Consider the following 12,518-nt stretch of genomic DNA (forward strand, 5'->3'; position numbering starts at 1 on the left):
GTATTATTAATTTCTACAGTGACAGTTCCTAAATTTCATATTCTTTTTCTTCTAACCCTGACATTTGTATTGTTTTTGCATAGTTTGGCAAACATTTCATGTTTGTATAATATATTGTAATAATGAGACATTGTTAAATTTATTCTTTTTGAGAAGACAATATAATACACTTCTGCATGTTCGAATTGTTAATCTTTTACTATAAGATAAATTCTTTAACAATATAAAGTTTTAACCGAGTGCCCAGTTTTTTACTTCCAACGTCGATCATTTTTAAATACAATGATTTTATCTCTTAACAATCTAGTGGGAGAAAATCCTCACTCTAATACCTTCCTTTTTTTACAATCGATTGGCTTTTTTTTTACATCATATATGATTAGTTTTATTGTATGCCAATTGCTTTTACATACTTAACCATTTCTTAAAATGAATTAGGCGCAATTTTTTCACCGTAATTCTACATAACCATATGTTTATATATTCACCATATGTCTGACGCAGCATAACCATACCTGGCTTTTGCCTCATTAAAATCCAACTACAACTTAACAATATAAAGAAACATGTAGAAAATTTTCACTTTCTTTTCAGTTTGGTCAAAATTCCCATATTAGGATTGTTATTTATTTAAGATTGGATCATAAAATGTGCACACATTTGGTATTTTTTACTTCAGTTAATACCTATAGTAGGTACATACTATATATTCATATAGAGATTTTTAGATTAGAAATAGGTTATATTAAATTAATCATTTTTATTTGTTATTTTACTTACTAATTATGTATCCAATGATTCTAGAGTTAAAAATATCTCCATCTTTTTTACCCTTGTTAATAATAAAGAATAATGTATGCATCAGCGTGTTGGCGCTCTACAGAGCAAACTGTTTGAGTAAGTTTCCAAATTTGTCATAGACATACTTTTACAGATGAGAATGTACACTTCAAAGAGATTTGTTTCTGAAATTTTAACTAGAGTTTTAAATAAAAATTAAGGAAGAATTCGGAATTCTCCCATTATAATTTCTTAAAATACATAATTTTACCATTACTTCAAATAATTTTAAAAATTTCCTTTTAATGACACCAATTTTGTGTTATTAAAAACAAATTTTTTTCTGCATTTCAAAAAAATGTGTATAATTTTCAACTATATAATTCATTGCTCCAATGAAATTCAAATTGTTTCAACAAATATTCAAACGCATGATATTCTTCCATAGTTGAAAGCTAAGGGAGAAGGATTTTGTTTATAATTTGAAGCAACCAATTTTAAATCTTATAGCATCTTGCAAAAAATTATAAACAATACCAAATAATTTTTTTTAACTTCATAAGGCTGATTTTTTTCAAAGATATTGAAAATAAAAAAAAATAAAATAAAAAAATAAAAAAACCGGTACAAAATTTAAGTATTGCAAGTAGCATCTCATAGGCAAATAAACAATGTTTTGAAACATCTACAATATTTTCAATAAATTGGAATGGCAGGACTACAGACAATTTGTTGAAACACAGTTTTTAACTAATAAAAAAATTAACACTTCCATTTAAACCTTCACTAGACCCTTCCATATGCTTCTGAGTAATCGTGAGTAAAGTTTGAGGAAGATCTATTCAGTAATTTGTACTTTTAGAGCATGCAAACTATTTGAATTATTTATATATTTACATTTTAAGTTCATATATAATCACAAAAATTACATTAGAGCATTTTTATTTCAAAACATGCATTTTTTCTTATCAAAATTTTATTTATTCTTTATAAAAACTGAATGATAGGAGAGTAGATATGTATGGTCCCCATTGTCCCATGGCAACCATTTTTCAGATGCAGTCCACCTCTGAGTTTGCCTATATTTCTCCAATATATGCCTTTAAAAAGATCATGTAAAGCCAATTATCTCTGAAATGAAAATTTTCTTAAAAATATTAGATCAATGTCTTACCATATGCATTATACATTCTAGGACCAAGATCAGGTTGAATAAAACATTCAGGAAGACGACTTGCCATATTAAACATTCCTTCTCTGTGTGTGTACTGTCTCAGAGGAAGATTTTTCATTAAGTCTTCATATCTTGAAGGCAAAATATTAGAAAATTCATCAGCAGGAGGCCAATTTAAAAGTTTCAATATTAAAGACTGCCCATCATCATCTTTGATTCTCTCTAAAAGGATAAAAATATAGAATGAATGAATTTAGTTGCCAATCAATATTTCAATATTCATTAGTTAAAAACTGCTTAAATAAAGGTTAGCATGCCAATTAGCTCACATGTTTTCTGCCGATTGAGTAATTTCATTTGTAGTACAGGTTCTGGATGAATAAAAAAGCATTAAATTCAATATATTGAAAAGACACATGAAGAATAAAGAATTAAAAAGTTTTATCAAGTAAAATTGCTTCTAAATAATTGAGATACCTTTAACAATCAAATCAGCTTAAATAAAGAATCGGAGAATAATTTGGCCACTAGGAGGTCTCAGTATTAGTTTAAGCCTTTACCAAATAAAGGGCTCTATTATCTTGAAAATTATGCCAAAAATTCTATAATAGCATGTCAAGCTCAATTAGTCTTTAACTTTTTCTATGGGTGAAGGAATTTGCCTTTTAGAGATGTAATTTTTATTTTCATCTCATTACCCCCCCCCCTTCTCATGCAGTAAATTAATTGAAGGAATGTAATATACTATAAAATCTGATAGGATTTTATAAATCTTCAATATGTGGTGAATTTTCTTAAAACATCTATGATGCTTAAATTAATTACAAGATATTTCACAAACCTAAATTGTACAAAAATAAGGTTACTAGGCACATGAATGCTGCAATTCCTTCAAAATTTATGAACTTTCAGTTTTAAAAATTATTTTTTCCCATCTTATTGTAGTGTATATGGCAATGTTTAGAAACTTTTTTATCATATGGATATTTGGAAGAATTCAGGAAATGAACGAGTTTTAGAAATTTTTTAATTCATATTCGAATTATTTTTAAAACATTCCGAAGTTCTTATCATAAAAATAATGGAAATATGCCTTTTTAACATTACATTTTTTTTTTTTTACACTTTAGTTGAAATAACTTCTATATATATATATATATATATATATATATATATATATATATATATATATATATATATATATATATATATAAAAATGGCCACATTACTATCAAAATATGTGCTTTGCTAAATTTCAAATTTAAAAATGAAAATTTTAAAAAAACAGAGTTTAGTGAGAGCATAAGCAACCACGTTTTTTCAACACTGCCTCAACCAACACAATTCCATTCTGAAATAAAAAGTGACTGCACTACTCGCAGGTATCTTAGACAATAAAAAAAAATTCACTTACTATTAAGATTATCAAAGCCTTCCCAAAATTTCTTCATTGGCTGATCCTGTATAAGAGTCCCACCAACACAATTTAAAAAATCTGTCTTGCTTTCACCAAATTCTTTGAGAAAGCTTTCAGGACTCCATAAGGAAGGGTCCAAATTTTTTCCAACATCAGCAACAATAACAGGCTATTAAAAACAATTTAGTGTGAAAATAAAATTATAACTTTGTAATATAAACAACTTAAGTCATAATACATTACATACATACATTAAAATCGTATGTTTTGAATAAATACTTTCTATCATTTTTGTAGTCTTTATACAATTATAGTAACAAGATAAACATTAAATTATCTAATACAGACATTAGAGATATTGCATAAATCAGTCTTGTAATGCTTGTATTTTGTTAATGGAATTTTTCATAAATTCTAGGAGAAAAAAAATTATCACCATTTCTAAAAAAATCATTAAAAGATTTAATACAAAAATTTTAAGTTCTGTAGCAGCATTAGTACATTTAAAAGTTATGAAAAGGTAAATAAATAATTTGACTGCATTATATCATTTCCCCTCTCTTTGCAGGTATTAAAGTGAAACAAAATACAAAATTTTATAAAATATGATTTGAAAGTTACAACAAGCTATTTCACTTACTAATTTTATCACTAGAACTTAGCTGGTATTTGAAGCAGAAATTATCAGCCAGCAGTACAGGCAAAATAAATGCAACAGATTTTAGAACAGAGAAAATTATTATTGCTTCTTACTTCTTACACAAACTTATGTTGGTGGAAATTTTCAAGCAACATTTTACTTCAAATCAGAATGACTAATTGAGCTAATTAACAATTAAAATTTTAAATATTTTCTCATCATGAATTTAACCAAAAGCAATTTCTGCTCAAGTCAGAAAGTATTCATTAAATTTCATTTTCAGAAGTAACTTTTAGTTCTGTAATACAAAATTTGACTACGACAATTTTCTATTTTTTTTCTTCTGCTAATTAAAATATAATCTGAAAATTTTGAAAAATAAATTCTCCCATTTCAATGAAGCCTGATAAATTCATGTGTTTAGAATGTGACTTCCAATATTTTTTTCACACCCATTAGCTAATTTTTTAATAAGATAAAATCAATGTATTTAATCTGAAATGTATCAATGTGAATGTTAATGAAATATCTTTTTGGCATTATCAGAATAAAAGCTGGATTACAAATATTTTGTTGAAAAATTCTCGATGTCTTTTTCTTCATAAAAAGCATAAAATATTTAGAACAAGAATCAGAATGCACATATTACAGATAAATCGTATATGATAATTGTTCTTTGTATGATTAGGGGGAACACCTACTACATTTTTTTATTTGGTGGAATATGCACGAGTGGAAGAGTAAATATATGTTTTTTTTTAAACTTTTTTCACAGGAAAACGTATTTTGTTAAAAATTTCACTGATGCTTTAATTTCAGAATGCCTGGAGGTTATACCCTTACATGATTTTCAAAAAGGTAAAATCGTTGCATATAAAAATGAAGGTAAAGGTGTTAGAGAGATCGCCAATACAGTTTCTAACTTTATTAAAAATCCAACCAGAAACAAAATAAGAAAAAAGACTGGTAGACCTAAAAAGTTAACGCCTCGTGATGAAAGAAAACTCGCTCCTGAGCTTAACAAGAGTAGTGGAAGTGTTGCAAAAGCTCGAAATCAAGCAGAACTTATTCATGTGTCCAAGCAAACAGTATACAACTATATCCAAAGGTCCAAGAAGATTATATCAAGATACCAAGAAGGGCATATCAAAGATCCTATGGAAGAAAATGTTATATCTGCTGGTTTCTAACCGGCATGGGGGGGGGCATTAAAAAGCAAGAAAGGAAAAGGTTAAATAATACAAATGAAATATATTCACATTTTTATTACATATGTGAATATATCTACATTCTTACCATAATACAAGTCCTAGTTTTGTTTATAACTCATTTCATCTGATTAATTTGCAACTATTATTTAATTTTGTTATTTACATAAAACTAGCTGTCTTTGACAATCAGCTCGTCTGCAATGGAATTAGGCTTTATTTATTAGGAATACATAACAATTAGAAATTTCCCTTTTAAGTTCGTTAAGATGGATAAAAATTAATTCTATGACAAATGAGATTTATGCATAAAAAATTTTTTTTTCTATGTCAGCTTACAAAATATGAATTTTAGGTATTTTAAGCTAAATGCATACTCATGGCCACATTTTCCCTTTTTGTCTTACTTTAAATGTTTAAAAAAATAGAAACCCGAGCCACAGCAGCAAAATTTAAAGTGAAACTTAAAAGCAACCGTAAAAAAGCAAATGAAAATTAAATCTTCCATTAATATATTATAAATGTAGAAACAATTTGAAGCATAGTGTAAATAGCATAGTGAAAATATTTCACTATGAAAAGCTTAATAAATGAATGAATGAAAACAAAAAAACTTAACTGAATGAATTCGAGCTGAGAAACATATTCTAAAAAGTGTGTAAAGTCTGATTGCATGTAAGTGAAAAGGTATTTTGGAGTTAACACAACAGAAAACAATTTTTTAAAACACATAATCTTTAATAATGGGAAAAAATAACACAAATGATGCAATTAATTAAACAATAGGTTTATATTCGTTTTTTTGTGGTAGACCCCCCCCCCTCCCAAAAAAAAAACCCTAAAAATTTCAGATTTTCTTTGAGGCTACCCACTGAAATGTTTTAAAATAGCAATATTGAAAACTTCATAAATCAGTCAGTTTCCGTCACAAAGCAGTAGAACTTTTTTTAAAAATCATCAATATGTCAGCAAAATTTTATGAAATATGATCAATAAGACTAGTAAAAAATTTATCTTTTAAAAATTTTGCAATTAAAAAATTTAATTTTTGCAATTATTTTTAAGCAACATTTATTACCATAACATAAAATATAATTCTTCACCTCACTTAAAGCCTTTCTCCGACTGGAACAACATGCCAAGCTCTAATGACTTAGGTATTATTAATTGGACCACAATTAGAATGAATATCCCATATAATAATTGAAAAAGTACAAATGCTTTTTTTCTTTTTAAGAATTAGCTACAATGTAATGATCTAAATATTATCCCACACAGATTCTGATCATATATTATAAGTATTACATATCTATCTTTAAAATTTCAGTCAAATTCCTATTTACATAATCTTTCATACTTATTTTTACAATTTCAGTTAATTGCAAGCTCTAATTGGATTAGCTAAGCCATCGGCCCACCACATCATAAAATATATTTTTTGAAAATAATAACCAAGAAGATTAAGAGATCCAAATTGAAAGGATAAGAAATTGCATCATTTAAAACATTGTAAATGATGAATAAAGTTCTAATGCCAATTTTGACGATTTATTCATTCAGAATATAAACAAAGATATTTTTTTAAACAATACTACAATAAACTGCAACAAAGAAAAAAGAAAGAAAAGAAAAAGAAATTAATTGAATTGTAACAATAGAAAGTAAACAATATTGGTAATCATTCTTAATGAAATTTTTTGACTAATTCAATTATTTTTTTAAAATTCAAATTCGTCAATTCGTTCATTTAAACTGCTGTACAATCAAAACAACAATTAAATACTTCAATTTTTGAATTTTTTTATAAATTTAAGTTTTATGCATTAAAAATAAGTAAATACAATTTTTAACAAATATTTTAATTTTTAAACTTTTAAATAGTAAGAATTGTATTTTTTCCCCCGATTTTAATTTTTCATTACTTTTTTTTACTGTTTTTTTTTAATAAAATATTTCTTTGAGTTTTTATTGTGATCTTGTTCACTCTCAATTAACCAACTTCTATAGTTTTTCATTACTTTATAGTGCTCTTGTTGTATTAATTACTGGCTTGCAAATACATTTTTTTAAAAATAAATCTAAGAAAGTTCTACAAATATATGTTCATATGAATTATCAGCTGATGTTTAGGCTAATTTTTTTTAATTCAAATTTTCAAACGAAAAATGAGAGTAATGTTTTTGTCTGAATATTACACACCACAAATTGGTATTACACCCCACAAAAGAATACCCATGTACCACTGGTCCAATAAATACTCAGTAAATTAATTAAAAGGCAAAATTTTAAATTTGCCAGAAGTATTATCAAGTGCAATGAAAATTTTAGGAAATAAAAATCCATTTACCTGGCCTCTTTTCCACTGCTCTTGAAATAATTGCATGTTTCCTGTATGGAATGGGTCTTTTAATAACAATATTTTTCCAGTCCCAAGCCACAGATGTGGAATCTCAGGATACAACAGAGAGCTTTCAGTAAGCATGCATGTCCTTACTGGTGGTAAATCTCTACCTGATTTAGTCATCTGATAGCGCCGAGTAAAATGAAGAAGCTGTTTTTCATTATTCTTCTTATCTGATTTACGAACCTTTTGTTCTATAACACATGATATGACTTCATCTAAAGTGCTAGTCAGTGTTTTTTGAGAGCTTGAAGAGCCACTACAATTTTTGCCACCCATTTTACCTGTTGGCCTGATTAAAAGCTCTCTTAATGTCGAGAAATTTTCATTTTTTTCATCATCACTTTCACCAGTAACATCAGCACTGCTTTCTTGATCTTCTGAAGATTTATCTTCATCATCGATTTCTCGCTGATCATCCGATGCTTTGTTTGAGGAATTGAGAGCAACATCTGCTAACCAACTCAGAGGAGACCCACCGCTCTCTGAGCTATAACCACCTAAACCATCCTCCTGTTTTATAACACCATTAACAGAGCTCTTATTACTTCGCTTACTTGATCGCTGATAATCAGAAGAACCATTTGCTTCTCGTGAGGAATCTTTATCTGAAGAAAAGCACTTTGTCACAGCACTCATAAGCTAAAAGGAAAATATATAGGTATATATTAGCAAACAGCATTTAGCATAATACTTTGCAAAACCTGCACAATTTCATTAAGCTGCTTTTATGCAGCAAGGATCATTTTAGCAATCATCAAGTCCACTAGAAAATAGAACTTACGCCATTATATAATCATAAATGTGCGTATGTACATTCACACACACACGCGCACATGCACACACACAGGCATGAAAAGGTGTCAGCCAGAAAATGGCAAACACTTAAAAGGAAATACAAAATATTTTATCCATACAATTTCAAAAATTGTAACACACAAACTGCACATTTAAACTATTGTTAAGCATTGGATAAATATTCCTTCTATTAGATATCAAATTCTAATTTATATACTACTTTAAAAATTTAAAATAAATGGCAATATAACAAAAATTTCTTTCATTTCAAACTTTCTAACTGTAGCATGAAAATTCTAGTAAAAATGGTTTTTAAACGAAATTATTAACATTAAATATGTAAAAGACCTAGAATAAGTAATCAGGTCAAATAAAAATGCTTTTTAAAAAATGAAAAATCTTGAATTTTTACGAGAATAATATATTGTATTAATGAACAAAATTATTATACATATAATAATTTTTTACTCTAAACCTTCAATTTAAAAAATGAAATTTTTATTTTTTACACGAGTTGAATTTTTTTCCACTTAACTACGTTCTTATATTTCACATTTTATAAGTAAAGTAACAAAAAAAAATTGTATTGAGATGTCAATGAGGACAGAATTTTATTTATAACAGTGATATGACAGTTTGTGCATTCTGTTTAAGAGTTTGCTGCATGTGACAGCTGTATTAATCTTTTTTAAAAAATGGGTATTTTAAAACAAGTCTATGAAATTCTCTCCTCTGGCCTTTTAAACCAAAGATGTCAGGACAGAGAAACACTGTGCAAGAGATATTCCCTAAAGAGAAAATGCAATTATCTTTCTTACGGGAGAAGGTTTGTAGCCACTCTCAATAAGTTTGTTCTTCTAATCTTTTTTTCACTTTTTTCCCTTCTGTTATGAAAACACTTACTCCGCATCTTGGTTCTTAATTCCTACACCTGTGCCGCTTACTGTTTAGGTCTCATCTCTTTATAGGTTTGTTGTGATGGTTTGATAGATTTTTTTTTTATTCGATTTATTTTTTATGAATGTTTGACATGTTTTTGAGCTTAAATGTCCATGTTTGAGTTTTTGAGATCAGGTAGTGAAAATTGCGACAATTTTTTTCAGCCTGAATGCATTTTCCAACTTGAAGACAGTAATGATGTAAATCTGTGGTTGAAATAAAATGTGAATGCACACGAAACTCCCAAAGTTTTCTGTGACGAAAAACTATGTTAGCTACAGTAATAATTTTCATTGCTTGTAGGGATTCTTCCTTGACTTTGAAGAGCTTCAGAAAGTAACACTTAGGCTTACATTTTTAATCTACTAACAGCCTTCTTGAGATTGATATCATCCATCCTGGGCTCCCTAAATTTTAAATAACTCCAGTTACATTATTCGAGGAGAATATGGTCGCTATTTTGGAGAAGCAGCAGTTATTCTTTGTTCCACATACTGATTTTGTTACACCTACACAGTCTCCTAATAATTCACTGCCCATGATTAGAACTAGTCGCAGACCTCCTTATTTAATGCCTTATATTGCACCTAAAGACTCGCTCCTTTACCAACACTGGCGGACAACTATTACTGGGAGTTTCACGGCACACATGTCCTTTGCACATATGATGAATTCTTGCCTACTTGTCAGTTGTCTCCTTAGACAAGCCCTACACCCACACAGCAGCAATTGCATTGTATTGTCTGAATTGTAAAATAATTTCTTTTTATTTCATTTATTTAAATAAGTAATCAATAGTTTTAGTTTCTGTGAGCAGAATTCTCCATTCATAAAACAAACATGAATAATTTTTAAAATGTGAAGAGTTTATTCAGACCATCAAATTTCTAAATAATGAATTTCATTTTTTCCCCCTGTTTCAGTTTTAAGATTAATTAGATTGTAAAGTAATTATTGATTGATGAATAAAAAGTTAACTTCTGATAAAACAACATATATTGTATGAATCTTCTGGATAAATTTCCTGAGTTAATTAGAAGAAATTTGTTTATTAAGTGAGAATTTTTTTTTGAAGATATGAATCCTAGTAACTTGAAATATATTTAATGCTTATTTAAAAGTATGTTTGTTAAGCCTGTATGCTTGTTAAGTTGAAATAGAGTTTGACACATTTATGATTAGAAACAGATACAAAAAAAAAAAAAAAAAAAAAAAAGTCAATATTTAAACTTCTGATAATAAAATGATAATTTAAATATGTCCAAATATTACCTTCTAGTATGAAATAGAGGTAAACTGTTTAAAAGAGTATTTTTTGGTGAGAATTTTTAAATAGTTAGAGTGGACTAACTTAAAATCTAGTGATGAGGAAATTTTTTATTGGATTTAATTTATTGAGGATGTATCTAAATTAATTTATGCACTGCAAAAGTCGACACTATTACAACAATATGTCACTTTACACTTATGTCCTGTAATATATTTTTTAAATGTCACGTTTTGTTGTAAAAATAAATGTTTGTCTTTATCATACTTATGTTGGGCCTCACTAAATATTTTCATCTGAATCCTATGATTCCGGTTTGGTATATTATTCAACGTCAGAGCAAATTTTAATGCTCTTATTTTAGATATACAGTGTAATGGAATTTTTTTCTATTGTGGCGATTAAATCATTCTTCTATAAGTTTAATTTTGGAAATTTTGCCACTCAGATGTGCTTAATATTGATATACCACATAAATATACATATACATAATAATAATAATGCATACTACCTAAATATACAGACATATTAAAATATTTGAAGTCAAACATGATAATTGAAAATTAGCATTACCCTTCTCATTCATAAGATCACTTTAATTCAAGTGCCTTATATACTGAACGCTTTTTCTCCAAAAGTAAGAAAAATTCCCATCAACCTCTCTTAAATCGTAATAATAGTTCATATTCTTAAGGGGTCATTATACTAAAGAGGTTTCTGCTGCTAATAGTTTCTAGGCAGATGCATCTCGGACATCCTTTGAGTATACTGAGAAAACCTCCCTGTCTACAAAATCCGTCTGGGCGAACACCTCTAACGAACAAAGCAGACATCAAGGCCATTCAATTAACCATCCTTAACAAAATCGAGAGGAATTTGGCAGTGACATCCAGACGACTTGAGCGGACCCCGTAACTTCGTTCAACAAGTATTTGTGACCTTTCCTTATTGATAAATTTAACTTCTAAAAATAAAAGATATAATCTAATAAAATATACTTAAGAATTACCTTGCATATGCCATTAGTAGAACTTTTGCTATCTTGATCGTTATCGTACAAACCACAATTACAGTATGTTGGAATATTCCACTTTCGGCGTATTTCGTGCAAGGCTTTGCCAACATCCCACAATGCTGTACCAGCAATTATTTGAGTCAGCATAAGCTTTTCCAGTTCATGTGGTTGCCTATTTGAACACAATAACCAATGGTAATCATCCCGATCTTTTGACGATGTTTCATCTGAAAATATATATATATATATATATATATATATACACACACACATTTCCAGCACCATGTTAACAACAACAACAACAAAAAAAAAAAAAAAGCTGAAAATCAATCCTCATGCACGGCAAAATATAAAAATTGTAGCCTAACAATTCAATACAATTTGACATGATATATTATACATTTTGATCAATTATACGTTATACTATTATAGCGTTGCATATATATAGTGACTAACAGCCGACATTGAATAGCAAAATTGATTTTAAAGTATGCTCGCAGCATTACTGCAGTATTTTTGTTCGATTAGAATACTTTTCAAGTTTCACAATTAAATCTAGAACGCATAAAAACGTTAAATTAAAAAGTTTTTGCAAATAAATTTAGCAAAGTAAATGGCCTTCAAAGACAAAAAATAAATTTGAATTGCCAGCATATTTTAAAATATGCACATGCTAGCTAACTTAAAATACACACAATTTATCTATATGCATATAAAACTGAATGCCTGTGCTGTTTGCTTGAACTGTATACAATTCTACACTCCTCTACAGAATATAATGAAATTTAGCATACAAGTTTCTTACCATTTACAAAGATTAACTGTGTTATTAAAAAGTTGAAATGTCCCGTAAAAGGGTGAAATGATGGATTAACTATT

The 12,518-nt window shown here is 28.1% G+C and overlaps 1 protein-coding gene across 3 annotated transcripts in view; it reads right to left on the bottom strand.

Moving 5' to 3' along the window:
- The window catches only part of LOC129960978 (probable JmjC domain-containing histone demethylation protein 2C), a 189,330-nt gene that overhangs the window by 14,907 nt on the left and 161,905 nt on the right, over window positions 1-12,518 (bottom strand). For all 3 annotated transcript variants that reach the window (XM_056074759.1, XM_056074760.1, XM_056074761.1), the window contains 4 exons: window positions 11,634-11,866; window positions 7,567-8,262; window positions 3,369-3,540; window positions 1,955-2,176 (listed from right to left, as the gene is read on the bottom strand). In XM_056074759.1, coding sequence (XP_055930734.1) covers window positions 1,955-2,176; window positions 3,369-3,540; window positions 7,567-8,262; window positions 11,634-11,866 — 1,323 coding nt within the window. The remainder of the gene's footprint in view (window positions 1-1,954; window positions 2,177-3,368; window positions 3,541-7,566; window positions 8,263-11,633; window positions 11,867-12,518) is intronic.

Source organism: Argiope bruennichi, chromosome X2, assembly GCF_947563725.1.
Source record: "Argiope bruennichi chromosome X2, qqArgBrue1.1, whole genome shotgun sequence".
NCBI classification, from domain to species: Eukaryota; Metazoa; Arthropoda; class Arachnida; order Araneae; family Araneidae; genus Argiope; species Argiope bruennichi.